Source organism: Chrysoperla carnea, chromosome 1 (assembly GCF_905475395.1).
Source record: "Chrysoperla carnea chromosome 1, inChrCarn1.1, whole genome shotgun sequence".
NCBI classification, from domain to species: domain Eukaryota; kingdom Metazoa; phylum Arthropoda; class Insecta; order Neuroptera; family Chrysopidae; genus Chrysoperla; species Chrysoperla carnea.
The window spans coordinates 29,381,413-29,407,188 of NC_058337.1; the positions used below are offsets into that span (position 1 = coordinate 29,381,413).

At 29.6% G+C, this 25,776-nt stretch overlaps 1 protein-coding gene across 1 annotated transcript in view; it reads right to left on the reverse strand.

Annotated features, from left to right (window-relative positions):
• Positions 1 to 25,413, reverse strand: part of LOC123298460 (muscarinic acetylcholine receptor M3) — a 123,514-nt gene extending 98,101 nt beyond the window's left edge. Inside the window, exon 1 of the mRNA XM_044880501.1 lies at positions 25,266 to 25,413. Coding sequence (XP_044736436.1) covers positions 25,266 to 25,390 — 125 coding nt within the window. The 5' untranslated portion in view covers positions 25,391 to 25,413. The remainder of the gene's footprint in view (positions 1 to 25,265) is intronic.
• Positions 25,414 to 25,776: the final 363 nt, after the last annotated feature.

Sequence of the window (25,776 nt, forward strand, 5' to 3'; positions counted from 1 at the left end):
TAGTTAGAGTATTGATGATTGAAGAAAGTTACCTATATTATCAAATTTATAAGCAGCACTTGCAGTCAATATATTATATATTTTTGTAGTTGCGTGGTATTGTAAAGCTAAAAATAACTCATTATTTGACTACAAGGTATGTATTTGTAGTCTTTTTTATTAGACTGTAAGTTTTCCAACCACCCTAACTTCCCGGTATATGAAATCTTGCAATAAGTACGAAAATTCAAAACGAAATTTGTCATCGTACCCTTTCCTATCATAGTCAGGAGAATTTATTAACACCACTTTTAGAATGATGTCTATAAGTGGTTATGGTTAAATTTTTTCGTTCAAGATTTCTTATGAATAGCTATATCTCGGCTAGTGGGGAGGAGAAAAGATAAACTTTAGTTAATACTAAGAATCTAGAAATTGTGATGGATTTACGTAATTGAGATTAGACTAGGTTGTAACAACTGTGCTAGGATGGGATACACTGAGAGTCTGAGACTGTAAGATCCGCTGTAGTAGCTAAGCGTAGTCTGATATGTGGCTCCATCCACTATTTCATAAATCATTGAAAGCTGTTGTACGAGTAGTAAGAGTTTGATGCTAACGTCTTTTCGTCGTCGTCAAAGCATGTGACAATTGACTGAGCTTATTAATTAGCTTACATTAAAATTACCATTTTTTCCAAATTAAAGCCGTTTTAAAGCATGTAAGAGGGTTTTTAAAATTTCTGATCTTGAATTTATGATCAAATTGATTTAATTTTCACCCCCTTCTCTTTAAGCTAATATAAGTATTGTCTCCAGATTCGATATTAAATACACAAAAAAACCTTTTTAAAAACTTTAAAGAGGATTAAATTTTTACTATAAACATAAGTGCAGCGACTTAAAAAAAAACCCTAACATGCCTTAAAAAGGCTTAAATTTTCAGAACAATGTTTTTATTTTATTTTATTTAAACCCGCTTGGTCCCAATTAAAAAGTATTGTGTTAAAACTAAAAAGATCCGCTATAAACCATATACAATTTTTTAAGACAATTTTCTGAAGCGAATGCTAAAAACCGGAAGTCAATACACCCAGCAAACAATTTTTTCGTAAGAATCAAAAAATTCTAGGTTAATTCATAGTACTAAGTAAACAATGCCCCATTTGCAAAAACATACATTCTGTATTTAAGTTATATATATATATATACAAACTATAAACCACAATATAATTCTCACGAGGATTTTGACTAAATAAGTAATATACATATATACTTACAACGTTGAAATAACTAGGTATAATAATTTCAAAATGTGTTTATTTTCTTGTAACAATTCAACAAGAACATTATATAAAATTTGATGTTATCTCTATTATCATCATCTGCACAGAATGGTTAAGAAAAACGATCTAGTTTTATTGAATAAAAATGGGTCACTCGTTCATTACAAAATAGTAATTTTTTAGTTCATATATAGTAATATTAGAACGTATTAAGGTAGTACGAGCGCCAAGGCAAATTTAGACTTGTGGTTGAAATTATTTGTTCCTTATTTTCAACTTTGATGATGAATTTAAAATAAGAATAAAATTTTTCGATATTTGCTTGCCGTGTATTTCAAAATATCGAAAGCTAAATAATTAAACAAAATTTTCAATTTTCGATATTTTGGAAATTACTTCAGATATCGAAAAGTTTTATTCTTACTTTTCGTCTTATATTGTCAAGTTATAACATAATTCGCACCATCAAAATTGAAAAAATATATCTTTTTAAATTTTTGTCCCCACTACCGTGCTCATACATTCTTAATTGTGGGACAAACGTGTTTTTTTTTTGTTTAAATAATTTATTAAAGTTTTAACTTTAATTTTATAATTTTTAATTTCCACCAACTAGTTTTGGAAGAATCTATGAAAACATATCAATCATCTACCGTTTTACAATAAGACCAACGTTAATTATGCCTTCTTTTGAAGTCATTTATTTACTTAAATAATCGGACAAACCCCCTAAAATTTTTTGAATTGATTTAGACTTAGTCCAACTTCATATAAAAAAAATCAAGCCTTTTATTCAAAATTCCCCTGGCGTTCATACATCCTTAAGAGTAGATTTAATTTTAATACCACTTTTTGACATATCTAAAATGCGTTTAATTTCACGGATCCAAATTTTCAATAGGCTTTTTAAAAAATTTAAATTACAAGAGGTAATTAGCAAACTTAAAAAACTTTAATTTTGCAAAAAAATGGCGTTTGTAATAGTACTGATGTACAGAAAGGGTGCTTTGTTAAATGATTAATACATAATTGAAACTTCGTGAGTGGCTTCATTTTGGCGAGTCTACAAACTTCTCTATACGATTTTTCCGAAAGAGCTGCGTTTTCATGTGAACATGATAATGTCATATTTAAGCTATCGGTCTGAAAAAACGCAGCAGGGAATTTGTTGGGCACTATGACCACTTGATAACGTTAGTAATTATTAAAAAACAGAACCGCAGAGTTTGCCTATCACCTCGAACATGTCGACCTTAAGTATTTTTGTTTTCAATACATACTTGGTTCACTTTTGCTGAATTGTTAAATAAATATTAATGTTATCAAGTGGTCATTGTGTCCGACAAATTCTTTGCCGCGAATTTTGAGACCGATAGCTTAAATATGCCGTTATCATTCATTTGAAAAAAAGTCGTAGACAGAAGTTTGGTAGACTCGCCAAAAGGAAGCGACTCACGAAGTTTCAAGTATGTATTAATCATTTAACAAAACACTTTTTCCGTCCCATGGTCTATAATATTTTAGAATAAAAAACATATATTCTTCACTTGTAATTTTTGGAGTTATTAAAATTTTTCTAGATCTCGTAAAAAAAAACATTATTTTTTGTTAGAAATGTATATATGTATATGATATTAAATGAAAACTATCACAATTACGTATTATGAACTTATATGTTATTATTGTAGAACATGTTCACCAACATGTTGGCGGACTTGTCTGCCAAAACATGGGAAACTTATATTTTTTCAGAATTGATTGTGATATTGATATTGCATTTACTAATAAAAATTTAATTAAGTAATTTAATAAGTCCATTTGTATACTATTGTCTACTTCTTACTATGGTGCATATGAATAATATGTACAGAATGTTCAATTTACATCTAGGCATATAAATATCACGAGTATGACAGAGTACATGCGTTAAACAATTTATTTAAGTAAAAGGTATTATAGGTGTTATGTGAAATTACAAAAGTGACTTGTATCGTGGCTTATCTGTTGTAGTTTATCTATTCAACTAAGAAACTCCCACTCACCAAGCGTCTTGCAACTATCTCAACGCATATCGAAGCTTCAACACATGTATATAATACTTCTCACTTAGATGCATTGTTTAACGCATGTATTCTGTCATACTCGTGATATTTATATGCCTAGATGTAAATCGAACATTCTGTATATTAGTAGTGAAACGTACGAGTGTTCCAACATTCTGAGTGTCCAACACTGTCACCGTAATATTTTTCATTGTGATTAAAAAAACTAACTAATTCATTACACAAGCAATTTTGTTTTCCTCTAATATTTCTAATTCTTACATGCTAATTAAATTTTGACTTCACATACATTTCAACTCATTTTCATAGTAGCCGACTAGTGTAAGGTTCGTTCACTTTTTTTCTTATACAATAAGCCAGACTGACGAGTTGGCCAGATGGGTTCGGAAACTTACTCGGTGGACCGATAAGTAAAACTCTAACAAATAAGAGTTGCGGTCCGTGAAGAGAATGGTATACTTTCTAGATTTATTTGATATTTTTCCAATTCATCATTATATATCGCCACTGTATACTTGTTCCAAAATATATTCTAAAAATGCTCAGGAAATAAGATATATCTTCCTTTCAGTTACCGAAAATCATCAACACCGTTGAAGTATGTATCTCTGCGTCACAAAATCTGTACAAGTTGATTATCCATATTTATTAAATCAGTAAAAGGTCTAAGGTTTTGTTGATAGGTATATCACATGTATATCACCAAAAATATTTTAGAGAAAAAAGTATGGCACCTTTTTGACATTTGCTCAGCGCAGACCTTGTGACTCAGAGTATACATCTGTCATGAAGTTTTAACGAAGATAAAGATAAAAGTACCGCTGTAAAGAACTGCTGAAATGAAAAAGATTTATTTCGAAGTATAAAATTGAGGTAGAAATTCTAAAATGTGATTATAGAGCAGCTTGAAAAATTCAAAAATGAACATTATGCACAGTTAAAAGTAAACGTTAAGTCTCAACTGATTTTTTGTGAATTAAAACAAATCTACCCTCAGTGATAATAACATTTTGTACAAATGTGATTTATTATTGTGATTAAAAAGGATTTCACGTTGTTATCCTAAAGGATAATATTTGATTATGAACGTAAAAAAAAACACAGGGTCTTAAACTAGATTCCGAAACTCAGGTAGATTTTATCTGTTGTATTGTCTTTTTATATAAAAAATTGTTGATTGTAGAGCCTGAATGACTTTCTTTTCTGGTGACGAAGTTTTTTAATGAAAAAATACAGTTTGTTTCATGGTAATTTAAAACATTTATTCAACTAAATTCATTTTAAGAAAATTTCTTGTTTAAAAAGCATCGTCTAAAATGGTTTAGTTTTTTCCAAATAAAGGATTAAGTTTCTTCAAATAACTATTATGTATCAATTTGTTTTATTTAATATTCACTAATTCGTGAAAGAGGATGGTTTCAATTAGCTATAGTTATTTATAGTATTGTAAATTTTACTTGATAGATATACAGAGTGTTGGAAAAATAGTGAACAGCAGAAAAATGTTGGAAAAAGGGTGAGATTTTATGATGAAAGTTAGCGATTTTAAATCATCGCTTTTAATTTTAAGAATTTCATGATATTATGAAAACAGAAATTTGTATAATATAAAATACTTGTAGAAAATAAGATTTAGTACAATTTACCATCAGAATTTTTTTGGTTAGTTTAATATTTACCGATAAATTTACGTTCAAAGAGCTTAATAAAAAAAAATTATTTTAATTAAAGAGAATTGAAAAAAATACACTCGAACCAGGACTCGAACCCGGACTTCTTGGATTCATGTCAAGTTTAGTTTACGCCTGTATGTATCATATGCTAATATCGTATGCATGATTAAAAGTAAACAAAAACAAAAAGTAATAAAATTATTTTATTATTCGAATTATTTTCATTCTTTTTAGTATTTTTAGTACTAGAAAGCAAATTCCAAATTTGTAATCCTGATGGTAAATTTGTTTGTAAGCATTTTTATTTAATATTTATTGACATAAATCAATTATATTACATTTTACAAAAAGGCAATTCCAAGATACAATTTTTAAAAAATTAAAAAAAAAATTAAATAAATAAACAGACATAAACAACTCTGCATAAAACAATTAAATAGTTAAACTAAACTTAAAAAAGAAAATAAATAGATTCTAAAGCCAAAATAATATGTTATAGAAAAAAGAAAAAAAAAACAGAATATTCTATTGAGGAAACAGGGGCGGATTTAATTCTAATATAATTTTCATTTTTCATTTTAAGTATTTTACGACCGACGGTATTAATAGACTATCTGATATACTTTAGATGTCATGGGCACTGTTAAGCTGCAAACTGTTCACAGCATCTGTTTCAGCACCAGAGGTTTCCGGACAGTCTTCTATCAAATGCTTTATGCTTTCAGTTCGATCACACAATACACATATTCTCACACCATCAACTTTCATACTATCCCATTTGAAACCATACATGCGAAAATTTGAAAACAGATATCTCTCATTCCTATCACAATCAAAAAAATATCTAGCACTTTGTTTATAATGATTTAATGTTGCATAAAAATTCAAGCTCTCCTTCTCGGCAATATCTTTAAAATATACCTTTATTGCAAGCTCTTGAATTTTTACTTTAACGAATATTTTATTAGATTTATAATCAATGCTAGATAATTGTCTTTCATTCAGTACTTCATTAAACCTTACGGTCATTCCCTCACTCAAACAAATTAGTTGCTACCCTTTGTTACTATTATTAACCCGATTACGATAATTGATGGCTTTCTGTAGACAATGATATTAGGTCCTTCTGGATCCTAGCTCTAGATTGATTGCAGAATTAGGAATGGATCTTGGTACACATAATATTTCTTTTTGGAAGTTATGCATGACAGTGTTTATAGATTTGAAGTGATCTTATTTGTTTGTAAGCATAAAACTAAGTGATGAATGATGCAAAAGATAAGTATTAAAGAAGCTCCAGCTCATAAACTGTACGTCAAATGTAAAAACGCCAAATATCTTCTTGTCATAGAATTTCATCTTCTATCTAACATTTTTCTGCTGTTCATTAGTTTTGGGACATCATGTATAATCTCTATAGTTTTAGAAATGATAATATGGAATTGATTGACAAGAAAGTAGGATTATTATGCCTGTAGGTTATCCATTTAATATAATATTGATTGATTAGAATGTATTTTGTTGCCTTTGTTATCATCAAAATGTACAATTTGTATCCGGTCAGTTAATTAAATGTACGCCTTTGAGTTCATTTTACTTTACTACAAATGTTTTAATCTATGCTATAATTTTGAATCACATAATTATTAAAATGAAATTATTAAGCTGTACTCACAACTCTCTGTGTGGTTCATATAATTTTTACAAGTATAAGATATGCTATTGGCTAATATTTGATAACAGTTTTAGGCGACTAGTTTAGTTCTCAAATCAAATTTATTCAAAACAAAATATACACTAAAAAAAAATTAAAATTATGACAACCTCATCCCGAAGTTGGCCGTTTCATATTGAAATAAAATAAAAATACTGTCAAAAAATTGCCTAACGATTGGAACAAGTACAGCTAAATATTTGTATTTACAATAAAATGGGATCGAATTTAAAATATGAATTCATTGATACAAAATCATTGAAGTTAAACAAACAAAATCATTACTTCTATGAAAGAGATGGATTTTAAGTAACGTATTTTATTGATGAAAAATTGTACTTAGTTGGAATATATAATCGTGTAAATAAAGCGAATCTAACCTAAATAAAGCGCATATCTATCATGTCTAGTCCATAAGTGATTGAGTCAACTACATGAAGATTGTTGTTACTTACTTACAGATAGTTGGAAATAAACTTATTGATCATTTTGATAATATAAACAATTTTTTGGTATATATACAACAAGCATCGATAGCGCAGTTGGTTAAGCTGTAGACTTAAGACACTAAAATTTATAATAATCCTTTTGTCGCTGGTTAAAATACGACTTGAAGAAATCTATTCTTATCAATTTTTTTTTGAATAAACCTATTAGCAAGTTTAAATCTTTTTTTACCTGTTCATGTAGTTGTGACACTCACATAAGTATTTTGTTCTAATATTTATAAGTGGTAGAACCAATCAAAAAAATATTGTTTAAAACTATATTGCATTTAAAAACAACAATATTTGAAATTCGTTAGATTGTATATTACTTTCATACAAACCATAACGTACGGTAGTTGTACCATATTCGTTGCACCATTCGCCATATATGATCTCGCGATGAAGTTGACACAACCTCATATCGGTTGGTGTTAATAATTTTTTTTTCAATGTAGATATTCCAAAACTTAAATAGTGAAAATACCTATGAGAAACATTGAAAATCGGATTTATTCGGTAAATGTTGAAAATTCTAGAAACTGTACCCCCCAAATAAAATGAAATCCCTATATAAATATTAAAATATAATGTTGGAAATGCAATTAAAATAAGCATTATATAAATTCTCACCTTGAAGAATGCATTTATTTGCTCTCCCACTTATCCAACTGAATAGCTATTTGATTGATTTCGATAAACTATTTCAGATTATTATATGGTATTTCTAAAGCCCGTAGTATTTATAGAATCTTCAAAAAAATAATAAATGTAAATACTCGATCTAAATAACCCATCAAAACTTATAATATGAGGAATGCACTACTTGCTTGTGATAAGATAATAGGTCTTTTATATTATCCTGGCTTGTGATGCATATAAGCAAGTAAATAAATAAACTGCAAACTCAAAGCGTTTTCGTTCATGTAACAACAGCTAAATTTAAGATTTTTTCATAGCTTTTTTAAAAAATAATTGATTATTTTTTTTGTCAGATTACGAACAATTGAATTTTAATATCCATAATCTAGAGGAACAGTCCAAAGTTGATTATTCAAAAATTGTATTGTATTATTGCTAATTTTACCAATTTTTTTTTTTTTTTTGAGCGGGATGCGGATTTTTTAAATTCAGAATTATTGATAGAAAAAATATTTCACAATTTCTTTTTTTATAGCATTTCCGAATGTGTCTTAAAAATACATCTTCTGATGATATTAGGTAGCATAAAATTCAATACAATGATGAATTATATTAAATTAGTATAATATAAAATTTTGAACATTAAACTATTTTTAGAAATCAAAAGTTTTTGTACTATTTTGTTTTTATACCATGGATATATGAAATATACATAGTATATTAAGTTTAGTCCCAAGTTTGTAACGCTTAAAAATAATGATGCTAGGAAAAAAATTTTGTCATAGGTGTTCATAAAATCACCTAATTAGTCCATTTCCGGCTGTCCGTCCGTCCGTCCGTCCGTCCATCTGTGGACACGATAACTCAAAAACGAAAAAGATATCGAGCTGAAATTTTTACCGCGTACTCAGGACGTAAAAAGTGAGGTCAAGTTCGTAAATGAGCATGATAGGTCAATTGGGTCTTGAGTCCGTAGGACCCATCTTGTAAACCGTTAGAGATAGAACAAAAGTTTAAATGTAAAAAATGTTTCTTATCAAAAATTAAACAACTTTTGTTTGAAACATTTTTTCATAAACATCACTGTTTACCCGTGAGGGCGCCAATTAAGCGGAAATTTTATAATATGTACTATACTTGATTATCAGTTATGTATGTGTTACATGTTTGTATGTGTAATGTGATAAAGAAATCAACACTGACTATGCATGGTTTTTCAACAATTAACTCAGTCAATTGTTTGTTTTCACTTGTTTTGGATATGTTTAGATTATCTATATTTTGAAGGCAAGCATCTTATCTGAATTTGATAGTTTATAGTATAAATCTATTAATTTGAAAACAATCTTGTGTTCTAATTGATTCGTTAATTTGGACCTTATCTAGAAACACTGAGTGAAATTTGGAAAATAAATAAAAAAAAATTTCCACTGAAATGTGCGTTGGTAGCTTAATTACCTCGCGGGTGTTTGTCGTTTTAGTTATTACTTCACTCCCAAAATGCAAATAAGTTTATTTTCGGTGGATTGCTTTACAGGAAACAAATTTCGGTGAATAATCCTATTCGTTTATACAAAATTTAAATAATTTGGACAAGTGCGAGTCGAACTCGCACATGAAAGGTTCCATACCATCGTACAAGATTACTGTGTATATGTATTAAATAATTTTGTAAAATAAAAAACAAAGTAAGGAATTATTTGGGTATGGAAACTCGCATAAGATCGGTGTTTTTTTAATGTCGAATTTGCTCTTTTCAGGCAATCCTTTGCCATTATTTTCGTAATTAAATTAGTTTTCTCTCGACACCGAGTTCGATTGGTTAACAAATACACCGAAGAATTATAAGAAGTTTCTTTCGCCAACAAAGATAATGAAGGAAACTTGAAACTTGACAATGAAGTATTTGAACCTCAATTAAAAAAAGCCATTGAGACAGCTGAAACTCCTGAAAAAACCAATCACGCACATCACTAAAAATTTAATAAAAAACGTATTTCAGTTATTTGAGTCTGCTGCTAGAAAAAATGAACGAAGCTGCAACGACAATTAAGCCAACATCAAAAAGAATGAGCGTGTTTTCTCGTTAAAATAAGAAATTATAAAATAAGAAACCGCCTATTAGATGATGCTGTTAATGCTCCTATATTTCTGAAAGCCTACTTTATAAGAAAAAAGCTTTGAATTAAGATTTGGTTTCTTTATTGATTAATGAATTAGTTTATTCTTTAATTATGATTTATTTCATCGAAATACTGTGATTTTATTCAAATAGTTATCTGAATATTTACTAATAATTTTGTTGATTTAATTGTACCTCGGTGTACCTCGGTTGTGCCTCGGGAAATAAAAAAGGTCGAGAAATTTGAAACCCTACTTCTTACATCCTAACTGACTTTTTGTGAATGAAATAAACCACATATTCTTGTTTGGTATAAAAAAAAATCATTTCGTTTGTGGTTTTGTGGTCAAATAGTATTTTAAATTTTCGTCGAAGGATAATATTAAGCCATCAAAGTAAAAAACTGAAAGATAGTAAGTTGGAATTATATATATTTAAAAAAAAAAAGGTTTTTGATTAACATTTGAAAAACTTGTATATAGTGCGGTCGGTACGGTACGATATGTAAAATTTGTAAATCAGTTGTAAATGAACGTTCACCCAATGGAACATTTAGCTTACTGTGATTATCGCAAAATACTAGGTTTGGAAAAATAAATTGTTCGCATTGTGACCATAGCTAGTCGAAATAAATCATTCCCTACTCGATCCCAGCTATAAATTGGTGTAGAGTAACAAAAAAAACCCTGTGATTCCTAGACCAGATTAAGTGAGGGGTGGTTTTAATCAACTTTCGATTAACGAAATATATAGTCCAAAAAAAGAGGACTCGAGGGCTTAATTTAGTGTCAGATGAGGAAAAGAAAGGGGATTATGTTTGGCTCGTTTATTTCTCCCGTGATCAAAATACACCGAAATAATATTTTGAACGACGATTTATGTTTATCATCTTTTGTTTAAGTTTGTTTGAAAGGACCCCGCACATCTCACATTGAATTCGGCTTATTCTTGAAATTACTTGAAACTTAAAGTAGCGGACGATATTATCATTCTCTGGTCCACCGTCCAAATGAGCAGAACTCTCTAAAATTATTCGTAGCGAAATTATAACACTTAAAATAACCAAAAACAGTGATAAAAGGAATAACAAATATCTTGTATCTTTGTTCAACTTGTTACTGACTGTCCAAAACAATAATGAATCGTAATTGAAATGAAAAGGTGTATTGCAAATCCAGATAACATAAAAAATTGTGACCTCAATCCAAAAAACCTCGAAATATGAAGTTTTTCGTCAACTCCTAATCTATCATTTTCTGGACAATTCAACAATCACATTTTATCTCAAAAATAAAATTTGATCAGGGATCCTTTTTTAAACATGAAATATTTACGAAATTCCAAAAATTATTTTTTTCGTGATTACTATGCTTATATAGATATTTTGTATATGGTAAAGTAAAAATTTGTTTAAACAGTAAATAAAATATTTTGCATTAGAAAACGATTCTCTCGGATTCTTTCTTTCGAACTACGATTCTCGATAACCTATACTATAACTGTTATAAATTAACCGGGATCCAGGACTGCATACTGTAGATATTTCTCTTTGTCTTTTCGTGTCAGCTTAAAAATAAACTGAAGGTTTATTTATGTTTGTTAATGATATAAAATAAATAAATTTTCAAACATGAAAGACAAAAAATAAACAAATTGACAAGAAAATAATTGGAGATGATAATTGAAAATAAATACACTTTTTTCTTTAACATCATAAGAAAGAGAATATTTAAAATGTGTTTGTGAACAAAACGAAATAGTTAAGTGATAACAAATTTTACAAAAGAAATGCGAGAATAAGTCGGCGTTGAGTATGTAATAAAAGCTACACTTGCAAGAATTGAGTACAAAAATCTTAACATAAGAATTTTGTGCCAAATTCTTCCAACAAAAAATACTGGTTAAAGTAACAACTTTCTAATTTGAAGTCTTTTTCGGTTAAAATATTCCGGAAGTCAAATTCAAATACAATTTTTCCATGCGATAAGAATATTGACGAGAGAGAAAACAACCTGCAGGAAGTACAAGAATAAGACAGACACGGACGAGACGAGTCAATAAATATTCAAGAGACATAAATGTTCCAGAGATGAACAAAGGACACCCAAAAGACGGGCATTTGTTTTTTGAATCAACCTCTGTAGATTTTGAATCTTTAAAATATACTAATAAACACAAAACAGCATTTTTATACCATGTACATATGAAATATACATAGTATATTAAGTTTAGTCCCAAGTTTGTAACGCTTAAAAATAATGATGCTAGGAAAACAATTTTGTCATAGGTGTTCATAAAATCACCCAATTAGTCCATTTCCGGTTGTCCGTCCGTCCGTCCGTCTGTGGACACGATAATTCAAAAACGAAAAAAGATATCGAGATGAAATTAAAATTTACAGCGTACTCAGGACGTAAAAAGTGAGGTCAAGTTCGTAAATGAGCATCATAGGTCAATTGGGTCTTGGGTCCGTAGGACCCATATTGTAAACCGTTAGAGATAGAACAAAAGTTTAAATGTAAAAACAATTAGAGATAGAACAAAAGTTTAAATGTTCCTTATCAAAAATTAAACAACTTATGTTTGAAACATTTTTTCGTAAACATCACTCTTTACCCGTGAGGGCGCCAATTAGGCGAAAATTTTATAATATGTACTATACTCGATTATCAGTTATGTATGTGTCACATGTTTGTATGTGTAATGTGATAAGGAAATCAACACTGACTATGCATGGTATTTCAACAATTAACTCAATCAATTGTTTGTTTTCACTTGTTTATTTGAGATTTGAGATTATTACTCCAATTAGTATTTACAAAAATTATTTAAAAAGCAACGAAACAAGAGGAAACAATTTTCAATAGCAGAATTGAGACATGAAGATAAATATTTTTCACGAGGCCAGACAATACAAGAAACGTCATCTCATTCCGTTTTTTGTATTTACCCTTGAAGAAACTTCTTGTTACTAGTTTATCGTGTTTATTTTTAAAATTTCTTCGACAAATCAAAAGAAAACAAGTGAAAACAAACAATTGGCTGAGTTAATTGTTGAAATACCATGTATAGACAGTGTTGATTACTCTGTCACATTACACATAAATACATGTCACACATACATAACTGATATTAACATAATATACAATTGGCGCCTAATTTGCGCTCTCACAGGGTAAACAGTGATGTCTACGAAAAAATCTTTCAAACAAAAGTTGTTTATTTTTTTATAAGGAACATTTTTTACCCATAGACTTTTGTTCTATCTTTGACCGTTTACAAGATCCAATTGACCAATGCTGCTCATTGTGTTTTTACCTTCTGGGTACGCTGTAAAAATTTCAGCTTGATATATTTTTTCGTTTTTGAGCTATCGTGTTCGAAATGGACTAATGAGGTGATTTTATGAACACCTATACCAAAATTTTGTTGGTAGCATCAATATTTTTAAGCGTTACAAACTTAGTATACCTTGATATATATTACATATATACATGTTATCAAAAACCGTTACTCTACTTTAACATACTCAACAACACTTTGCTTTCTTTGTATAGTGAAATATTGATTTAAGTGCACTTATGTATATGCAAAATAAATTGATGTGACATTAAAACGTGATTTTCATTCAGAATGTTCTACACATTATAGGCAAGTGTGCTTATACACACGTGAATGAAATAACTTATGAAAATTATTTGATATGAAAATTGTATTTCATTATCATAATTTTAAGTATTCTTACCTCAAACAAAAGTATCTTATTAAGTTTAACCTATACATCAATGCATGCGTCAGGTAATATATGATAATTTGTTGTGTTACCAATCGGTAATATAAACATGACAGAAATAGTAAAACCTTTTTGTGTCGAAAAAATATATTAAATAATAATTTGATAATTTATGACCTGGAAATGGAAACTTAATTGTTAGCTTTAGGGTCATTAATATGAATAAAAATGAATACATAAAGTGTACGAGCCATCACTAGTTTGTGTCATGAAAATGTTTTGACGAGCCGTAAATAAATTTTCTTGGCTACCAAATAGCAAGAAAATTAGAATTGAACTGGTAACTATTGATAACTGGGTGGGTCCGTTTTCAGTAGTTCCAATTTTTAAAACCAGATGGCAATACTTACCAGGCAAATCAAAATTCATATCAGAAAAATCCCCGCCAACTGGTGATAAAAACTCGTTCTAAAATAAACAGGAAGTGGTTTTCAGTGATTCCAATTTAGACTACCAGATTACTTACCAGTTATCAATATGTCAGAGGCAAGCATAGGGGAGAGGGAGGAACACAAATAAATATATTTTAAATGTTCAGAATTGATAAATATGTATATTTCCACGCATCGGTAAAGATAGTCATTAATCACAATTTAATATTTAATTTTTATGAAAATGTGCTTAAATAAAATTGAAAGTGTTTAAGAAATAAAACTTTGTGAAAAAGGATACAAATTAAAAGACAAATACAAATGACACATGTACCAAATTTACGTTTAGTTAAACACACAGATTAGATCAAATGTGGTGATGAGTACTAAGGAAGCACTGCTTTCCATGGGCCAAAGCAAGTGAATTCACTCCCCGTTGAGTTTCGGGCACAGGTATGTGAAAGGAAACACGAAGGCAGATGGGCAGATACTGGCAAGATAAACATCGGACAAAGACAGCACGGAGATGTTTAAAGCCACTACTTCTACCTATCAATTTATTACAAAAATCTATATTATTTCAAAAAGCAAAATTATTTCGAAAAATCGAATGGAAATTTAGTAGAATTGCCGCCTGAACACTGCCTGTAATAAATGCAAAAAAACTATTGAGCTATTTACACACAGGAAAGATCTTGTACGCATTATCGCCGTATTTAGTACACTTTCCAATCAACGTGATTCTCCAAAAATAAAAAATCACAGATAACGATTACTGTAACGAATGCAACAAGTAAGAGAATACAATTGAATATCTTAGGTTTCTGGAAGCTTATAAAATAATGAATATTTGTACTAATACCTGAAATGTTGAATATTTCTCAAATAATTGAATATTCATACAGACAGTATTCCTTTCTTTCGAAATTTTCCTCGAAACTGAATATATTTGAATTGTGTAACAACTCCTGAATATATACTCCCGATACATATGCATTAGAATTATTAGAATTCTAGGTAGAATTTACATTTTACATACATTATCACAATTTTTTCACAAATACACATACATTTTCACAAGTAGCTATTCAATTTGAAAATGAATTATTTTTTAGTGCTTCATCATATCCTTCAAATAAAAGTGAAAATAGAATACTTATAAAGTCATTATATAAAATTTTTATTATTTTTTGGAAAGAATATTATGAATTGAATAATAGAAATTTGTCTCACAGCTGAAAATAACAGGCGTTCATTCATGAATAAGGAAGTATACTTAAAATTTAAAAAAAATGCAACAAGTATACAAAATTTAACAGTCCAAGCAATTGAAACAATTGGTTACTTAAATTTCTAAAACGAGCAGTTTCTCAACGTAAAGCTGTAGGTTTTTAATTTTTAAAAAGGATTTTCGTGACTTTTCGTGACATACTCTCACAGCTCCTGGAAAATTTTATGTATACTAACTTGATACTTATCCGCTTCGCTAGATTTAAAAGTAAAGAAAAAAGAAAGATTTAAAACCTCTTTTGCTCTCGCTTATCCCTGTAACACTCGAAATAGGGGTATGGATTATTTTACACAGGTAAAATATATGTATAGATTTGAACTTTTAAAATTTTAGGTTTAAGATAGTCTTGATTCAAAAATATTTAATTTATGGTTCAAAATGATGCTATGGTGTAGTGAAATGTCATAGACTAAATTTAATTAATTAATTTTTTTTTAAATATATCATTATAAATTATAGTTCATGTGTTATTCTGATGATTGAGCTATATTTTTGTCAAGTTTCATTCAATTCCATTGCGTAATTTTTGATTGGCAGCGTAACAAACGAACAAGCCAAGAAACAGCATTAAACGGCTGGGATAAGGGCTTAAAAAACGTTGTTGGCGGTTTTACTCACACTTTGTAGTTAAAATAATACTTGACTTACCATATTTGTTTCATTTTATCTGTATGTATCATATATCAGGTTCTGTGAAGGTACGGGCTCTTAAAATCCTTTAAGATTTAAAGAAAATACATCAATAACCAATTGCCAATTTTCTTGAACTGAAAGTTTTTGATCGAGGTCGCAGTTTGTTACAATACATTTCTTAACTAAAAGGACTTTTTTGTTTTAGTTTTCGATCTGTCATTTTATTTAGTATTTTCTTCGGAAAGTTTAGCCTCCTTTATAATTTGGTATCAAAAAAGTGAATTAAAATATTATCCGTGTTTAATATATTAAGAGAAAGAGAGAAGAAATTAAGATATTTGTTTCTTTTGTGATTTTGGTTTTCAATATTTAATTAGTTATTTGAATCGAAATTAATATTAAAGCATTTTACCAAGGTCATTGTATGTCCAAGACTCAATTATTATAAACGAAAGCTTCACGATTGTGATCATACATATTAATTCAATGTTGAATACCCCGGTCAATAATACTCTGACTATACACATCATATCACACCAGTTGATTGTAATCATGTTTGGTAAGGTCGTATAAATAACACTATCTCATTTGTACAAACGACTTAAAAATATTATTATACATTATATTATGAGGCTGTTTGAAAATTTAAATGCTCGTTGTTGGAGCTTTTTCCTAATATATAATTTTGAAAATAAATGGACTTCATTTGAGTATTAATACTATCCGCCCTCAACTACGATAATTAATTGACTAATTTGAATGCATTGCTGTGTTTTATTCTGGCGATTATTTACGCTGCGGTTTGAAGGAAAAAAAGGAAAGGAGTATAATTTTGGGTAAACCTTAATCCGTATTATTAAATGAATCCGCCAAAGTTTTGGATGTTCTACTAACTTCCAATAAAACACACACTAATTTTTAAAGGTATTAAAAATCAATTTGACATCAATCTGAATTGTAGACACTTTTACGAATAGAAATAAGACACAATGAAAAAGCGCCAACTATGCCGAAAGCTACAAGCACTTGAGATATTAAAAAAACAAATCAAACTAAATGAATTGGCTTTTTGGTTTTTTTTTTAATGTTATTTAATAGTTTCCACAGGAACCTCCCAAATTCAACCAAAAAAAGGTCGTAATATGAGGTTTCAAGTTGTATTTTAGGCTTCGATTGCTCTAAAACCAAGTGCTAAATCGAAAATTGTTACTCTTCATTTTCGTCTTATTAGGCTATAAAAAGGCAAATTTCACCTTCAAATCGTAGCGCCACGGAAATCGTAATCGTTTCTGTTTCTTGACGGCTATCGATTGTAAAATGCTTGAATTATATTTGTTACCAACCTCAGTACTTGATATGTCAAAAACCAAGTTTAGAGCGCGTTCAAAATTTTGGCAGTTGAACAGCCTAAACACTCTTTTTTAAGCCTTTCAGTATTAGGTAGGTATAACACCATAATAAATTTTTTTCGGTCAGATATATAACACAACAATAGATTGTATTTTTTTAAAATAAACATCAAATTTTTAATTAAGTGGTGTTTTACAAATATAGTTTAGCGCAAGAAAACACATTTTATTCCAATCTAAATAAGAATTTCGTCATCGGGTCGATTGCGTAGACTGGCTCAAAATTAGTTTATATAACGATTATACCCTATGAGTACTCTCCTATCTTAGAGAGTAGTCCAACAACACTAAGCAAGGGTGGTATTGTGAAAGTCGTTTAGCTTAAAAGTAGAAGGCTAGATGAATTTTTCACAAATGAACTATTGATTGTGCGGCAACAATTTCACAAAACGTATGACATGCTGGAGGAGCTCCAGAATGACGATAAAAATATTATCAGAAAAATATTCTCATCTAATTTACACTAAATTATCTCGGAAAATTTCTTCGCAAGAGTTTTTTTTTGATTAGAAGAGTTGGTCGTCATGGTGATTATCGGTCACCTTTACTTCGAACTTCTGGACAACAGTGACGATTTTTCTACCTCTTCTTCTTATCTTACGTGGTAAGTACTTTTTCTAATAATTTTTCACTTTCGTGATTTTTCTGAGACGTTGTCCCTAAGAATGCTATTAAAAGACTAAAGGTAGAAACGGTTAGAAATATTGATATTAGAAAATGAGATTGGGTATAGTTTGTCATAAATGGTCAAGTTCATCTATTTTCAGACGTTCTAATATCTACTGTCTACCTTTCCACATTTTTGTTTGCCTATTTATATTAAATCGTTCAAGATGATTCTACCTTGATAGCAAGTAAAGACTTTTGTATGTCAGTAGCACAGAGAAAAAAACATCGTACAACCTTGTACCATATACGAATGTTGATTTAACATAATAAATTCAAATTCTAAGAAATTGTAAGAAATGAAATTTCTAAGAATCTCTTAGCCTATTTCCATATAGTCTTATGATAATGAATATTGTATATATTTACATAATTACGTTCACTACGTCAAAAGGGAAATAATTTTTGCAGTAAAAGCGTGCTTGTTGGGTTTTTAGCATTTTTGTTGTTAGTTTTTTAATAATTATTACGCATACGTCAGTCAAATTCTACATTAAATTGATATGTTATTTGGGCCCCTTAGGAGACTGCGAAACTACGTTTTGCAAGCACAAAAGAGTTACAACATTTTGAACATTTGTGTGTTTTACCCTTTTTTAAGGGGTCCAAATAACATACCAAAAAAGAAGCTTTACATCGCCTTCCGGTCGACATTTGTACCAGTTTTCGAAAAATTTGGCTCAAGAAATTTTCATAAGGCCCACTAGTTGAAGCTACCTGAATTTCATCTCTCTATATTTTAGGAGAAAATGGGCACCAAAGTTTTGCCCTAAATTGTCCCCTCCCATGAGAAAACAATGATGACAACGAAAAATTGTTCCAAGCAAAAGTTGTTTATTTTTTTATTAGGAACATTTTTCATTTAAGTTTGGTTCTATTTCTAACGGTTTAACATAAGCAAAACACAATTTTAACATTTCTGTATAGTATGACATTTTTCAAGCATCATATATCTCAAAAACTATTAGACATTCGGAGCTGTGGGTTGGCTTCAATTATTTCAAAAAATTATATTTTCAAAATGCTAGCAGCAATTAATCTACTAATTTCAATAGTTTTTTAATTAAACTGCTCATACAAAAACTGAAAAGTCCGAAAATTTTGCAGTTTTTCACGGATTTACGTAAGTAGCACAACTTTTTTAGCTCAACGTAGTTTCACACTCTCATAAGGGATCCAAATAACATGCCAAAAAAGCAGGTTTACATCGTGTTTTGCGATTTAGTTGTTTTTTATTAAGATTTAACTGGCGTAGCACTGAAAAAATGTTATTTAACAAAATAACGTTGCTCAATAAATAGTTTTGTTTAAAAACGATGTTAAACAAACTGATTTGAATAAAAACAATGTTAAAAATTTTTTTTTGTCAAAATTTGTCTGTTTAAATACAAAATGCTTGTTAATTTATACCATCTTGCCTACTTGTTTAATGCTACTAACCAATCACAGCTTTAATTATACTTTGAATTTTAGGACTTTTTTATATAATATGATTTTTATGTCAACAAAAAGTTTTCTTTGATCAATGCGTGCTAAAATATTTTTCAGTGCAAAAAAAAGTTCTGTTTTACAATTTTTTTTTTACAAGGCTTAGTATGTGGGTTTAATTTGATTTTTTTGTCTATAAAAAATGAAAAACTTGTAACACTTGTTTTGTGCCTGTTGAAAAATTACATTTCAATTTATCAAGTATATAATGTTAACACTATGTGCAACCCTTTGAAAAATCAATAGCATATAAATAATTCAGTGTTATTATATACCCTTTTTATAGATGCAATAAATAAGTGATGGACGTTTTCTTTCATAATATTAGTATAATATACATAAGTACCTTTTCTTTGTATACCTTTATAGCGGACGAAACTTTTTTATTAGAGGTGCTTCAAAATTTTTTACATATGTTTATTGGAAGACATAACATACTGTTCAAACAGATTGTTTTGCATAAAGACCAAAGTATATCAGTAAGATTATAAATTTATCCTCAGAAAAGACCCAAAAACTATAATAGCTCTTACTGACTCTACCCTTATAAACTCCAACTAGCGTAATGAGTAGGTTTTTATTAATAATGGTTCAGTAAGCACGAGTTGAATTGGTTTTTGATATCCCGATTACAGTCTGACGAAAAATACGACCTTCCGATGACAGAAGTGATAGTTATACTTTGCTTCAGACCTTCGCAATAATAGTTCTAAGTTTCTCGAATATCTCCTTCATCCAAAATTATGAAAAGTCAAAACTAAGATCGTCCTTCATAAACTTCCCATGTATTATAATTCGAGATGAAACAAATATCCGGTAATAATTCAGTATTCGGCATTAAAAAATGGCAAATTGTGGTGAATGAATAACAAATTTTTAACTTCTGAAAATAGCCTTTCGCTGTATACACTACTGCTAGGTACAGGAAGGTAAATTCTAACAAATCTTGACAACTGCGGGTACTGATTCAAATTAACTGACCACCAAATGTATGGGTCATGATTGCGATCGATTTGAGAGGTCTTTAAGAAAAGTCAGCCTTGTTAGCAATTGGATTTTGTTTTTGTTGATGGCGACACTCACTACTATTAACAGTCCCAAAAAGTGTGATGAGCTTCATGTATGAGTAGGTGATGAAGACGGCGATGATCTGTTACTGTCAGAAGAAGATTCATTGTTAGAGTTTTTTATAGACTCTATCATGATTTTCTGTCTGGCTTTTTCAGTTTCAAGAACTCCTAAATAGTCTGACTTGAACCACGACGACAAGTGAAATAAAGTGAAACTGTCGGACCGAATATGCGGTAGCCAGCTTTCAAGCACTCCGGCCTCGTATCTTGCCGAATATCCGATATCCGGTATTAGACCAAACCACTATCCCAGCGTTTCATCTCTAATTATAATCTTTGTAAAAATATCTTCTTCTATAAATAAACCAACATATTGATTGTTGAATCAGTCTTAGATATCTAAAAATAAGTAGATGAATTTGTTTACTCATCTTAAATCTAGTGTGCATTAGAATATTATTTTTATGAATGTGGTATCCTATTACCCTCTAATGGTTGGTTATCAGATAAAATATGAATGATTGAATCTAATGATGGCTCCCTCGTTCATTCGATTCGTTTCTACTACATACCTATATACATACATGTTCATGTGATTCTAATAATGATTATTATGATGTTGATGTAAAATTTACAGGTTGGTGAACAACCGACGCTCTAATTAGTTCGTGACCCAGATTAAAAAATTACTGAACGTTATCAAATATACAGGGTGTCTTGCTAACTAAGTTGGCTACATATGGAAAATTTTTACATCAGGTTTACGAAAAAAATTTATTCTTTATAAATAGCTCTGCTTTCAAAAATATTAACCTTCAGCTATTCACTTTTGACATCGAATATACAGGATGGCCTCAAATTGAGAAAATTAGATGGGAATGTTAATGGTCGTTTAGAAATGTAGACCATTTAGAACAGATAACGATTAAAGAAATCACTCCCGGGATATGTAGAAATGTATTCAAAGAATTTTGTAAAAGGCCAATTACATGTATCGAACGCGAAGGTGGATACGTTGAGGCAAAAATGAACTGAATATAACAGTTTTTACTTTAATTGTAACGTAATGTATGAAAAATAAATGTTCTGTTTTTATTATTTTTTTATGTTTCAAATAAGCAAATAAACATTTTAAGTATGATGACTGGTTAAAAAGAACAGGTCAAAACATTTCGCCATTAAAAATTCATTTCTTAACAGTTATTATCAGTTCGTAGTTGCCTCAACGTATCCACCTTTGTGTTCCATACATGTAATTTTCTTTTACAAAGTTGTTTAAATACCCTTTTACATAGCTCGGGAGTGAATTCTTGAATAGTTTTTCTTATTATCTGTCTAAATTGGTCTACATTTCTAAACGACCATTTGATGTCAAATGTGAATAGCTGAATGTTAATATTTTCGAAAGCAGAGCTTTTTATAAAGAATTAATATTTTTTCATAAACTTCCATATGTAGTCAACTTAGCTAGACATCCTGTATATGTATGGAAAAGTGTCGTAACTTTCATTTGTATTTTTCTTTTTTTGAAACCCCTTTTTTAAATATAACATGAACAATAACAATTTTATCTTGACAATTTATCCACAATGACCAACAAGTGGTCCATGTGAACGAAAAAATTGAATTGGGGATCCGTGAGATGTATTCACGATAGTCGATCTCATTTAAGCAGGTGCGACTTCAGCAATTTTCACTTTTCGATATATATGAAATGTATCAAGGGATATTGTCTTCAATCCCAAATTTGTATTGTCTAAGAACACTCTTCATTAAATTACCTTTTTTATTAAAGGCTTTTCCAAGCTGAGCCGATTTTGAAGATCATCGCCAATCGAAACATAGCTAAAAACATTATCCATTATATTACCTTTCAAACGAAACCAAAAAAAATCAAAATCGATTCATCCGTTTAGGAGCTACGCAGACAGACACACAAACACACAGACAGATACACACACATAGCAGTCAAACTTATGGCACCTCTTTTTTTTAGGTCGGGGGTGAAAAATAAAGGATAATTTCATAATATTAGTAGCGAATCAATATATGTCTTAACATTGCATATGTTAGTATGATATTCAATTGGTAGTTAGTAGGATATTCAATGGTAAATTTTTTAATGGTAAACTACCCCTCTGGGAACTTTTATTTTTCGAAAATCCTGTGAATTTTCCCAATTTTCAATTTCCGCATCCCAAGAAAACTATCTATAGTCCCAGGGCAGGTAAAAATACTCTCAGTAGGCTTGCAATTCAATTGTAACTTATTAACCATTCTTATCTGGACAATGACTTTTCTTTGTAAATTTTTTTCTCATCAATATTTAAGAGGATTCTTAAAAAAAATTATTAAGTTTCACGCCAATCAAAGAATGCTTAAAATCCCGGTGCTAGGGACACCTGAAAGTGTATCCTTAAAAAGCCCCAATTATTGTGCCCCATTTTGTTATTTGTCCGTTTTCATATTTCTATTCAACAAGTATTGAACATGAGCTACCCTCCTCCCTCTCTTCCCGTTAGACAGTTTGGCTTTTTGGGCAGTAAAACAATCAATTCTTTAAAAAATCAGCGAAACTATATATACCTACTTATTGTCTTCAATGAATGCGCGAATTCAAAACTTTATTGTGTCTGTGTATTATTAAATTTTATTTTTATTGTTGCTAATAATATTTATTATTCATTGTTATTTGGTATTCAAACACATATTGTTTCTGTTATATTTGATTGTGTTTGCATATTTTATACTTTCATTTTTGGTGTAACATTACTCAGAATTTGTTTGCTTTATTCTAGTCCGAATAATTTGCGGAATGTAATTGTTATAAATATTACAAAATAAAATTTATGCCTTTGTAAATAATACCCACTTTATTTTAATAAACACTTTATATTAATTGGGAGACGTCAAATGGCTATATTTCATTTGGTATCAAAATGTGGTACACTAGAGTCTCAATAATTGGGGTAAAATAAAAACCAGTGCTGTTCTGATTATGGAATTTTCTTCCGATTACTGGAATTGTATGGAAAAATGCATTATAATATAAGCGAAATTGTACACACAGCATAAACTAGGTGTGATCTTCTTGTGTTTTTAGAATCATAACAATGACTGTTTGTTTATACATATAAACAATATCATTTTTGAGTGATTGGTCGAGCTGTGGGAAAGAGTAGACGGGCGAAAAGTGTCTCGATTATCAGTTTAATTTTATTAAGTTTCATCCCCCCACCCACCTCAACTTTGAAATTTTAAATTGCACCCGCTACCTTGTGATACCTCTTTTGAAAGGGCATACAGAAAATGGAGAAAATGAATGAAGAAAATGGAATCGATGAACACAGACAGAAGATGGAGTTCAAACCTTCTGAGTGGTTTATCTTAAGAACCAATCGATCGATTTAATTTTTTTATCATTTCTGAAGAGAGAATTGTATACCCTTTCAACTTAGGTATCACAAGGTAGGGGGTGCAATTTGAAATTCAAAGTCGGCATGGGTGGAGAGTATGTGATGAAATTTAAAACTCTCCGGATACCATTTTTGAACTTCCCTGTCGATATCTAAACCGACGTGTTTTCACTCAAAACAATAATCACATCAGGTCAAGAGTTATTAACGGTGGATAAGTTCCATTTTTTGTGCAGTCTATCTTAAGACCAAATTGTTCGATTTCAATTTTTAACATATTTGTTTAGAGAATTTTATGTTCTTTCAAATGACGTGTAACAAAGTAGGGGATGCCATTTGAAATTTCCAAGTTGAGGTGGCTAGGGGTAAAAGGGTGATACCTGAAATTCTCTAGGTCCCATTTTTGAACTTGCCTCTCGACATCTTAATCGACGTGTTTTCACTCAAAACAACAATCACATCAGGTCCAGAGTTATTAACGGTGGATAAGTTCCATTTTTTGTGCAGTCTATCTTAAGACCAAATTGTTTGATTTCAATTTTTAACATCATATTTGAATAGAGAATTTTATGTTCTTTCTCTAGGTACCATTTTTGAACAGCATCCTCGATATCTAAATCGACAAAAGTTATTAAGGGTGGATACTTTTGAAGTGAACGCACTGTATATTGAAATTTAACGTGTATAAATAAGAAATGTATAGAAGTATTTTTAGAAGCAAAAGTATCTATTATAATATGATATTTTCTAATTATAAAATTTGAATGTTCGAAATTCTCTTCTCTAAAATTCTCTATGAGAATGTGGTGAGTTGTATTATGATGATTAGGTACTAAATCCTTTATCACAGGAATATTACATTTACCTAACGTTTAAATTTATAAGATCCCTTTGATCCCTTTTTCGCGTACTTTTTTTACACTTCGTAACTGTTAATTACAAAACTCACCTTTTCGAATATTTAGACGTCAAGGTGGAAATCTTTAAATAGTCAAACTTTTACATTGAATAAAGAACTATAAATTATTCCTTAAATTTTATTAATAACACAGCTGGGTAATAGAGAAAATGTAAAATCAAATATTAAACTTTAAATTTAAAACAAATAATGATGTTTTTCATGAGTTTTCATTAAAAATAATTATTTATACAAAGAAATACTTACCATTGTTTTATATATTCTCGATCAATTGTAAATATACGTGATGAATGATTCACATACAAATCAGAATTATTACCACCATAATTACCAAATGTGTCTGTTAGATTTACATCTGCTGATTGCATCATTTTTAATCAAAATAACAAAAAAGAAAAAAAAACAAATTAAAAAGAAAAATAAATAAAACGAAAAAAAAAGAAAAAAAAACTTGAGTTAATTTCTTATTATCTGCAATTTGTATTTACATTAAGGATACTACAAATAAATAATATTTTTTTATTCAATGTTAAATCAAAGAATAGAATGTTGCTGAATTTCATGTTGATGCATTAATATGAATATGGAAAAAAATCTATATTTTAGTAGGTGATGAATAAAAATGGAATTGACTATATGTTATAATTCATGCTCTGCTACCATCAAACCATAGAGACGATAACTCGAATGTTATAGAGTATGTATATAGGTGAACCCCCACCATAAACTAGATATATCATAAGTATTTCAGCTTTGT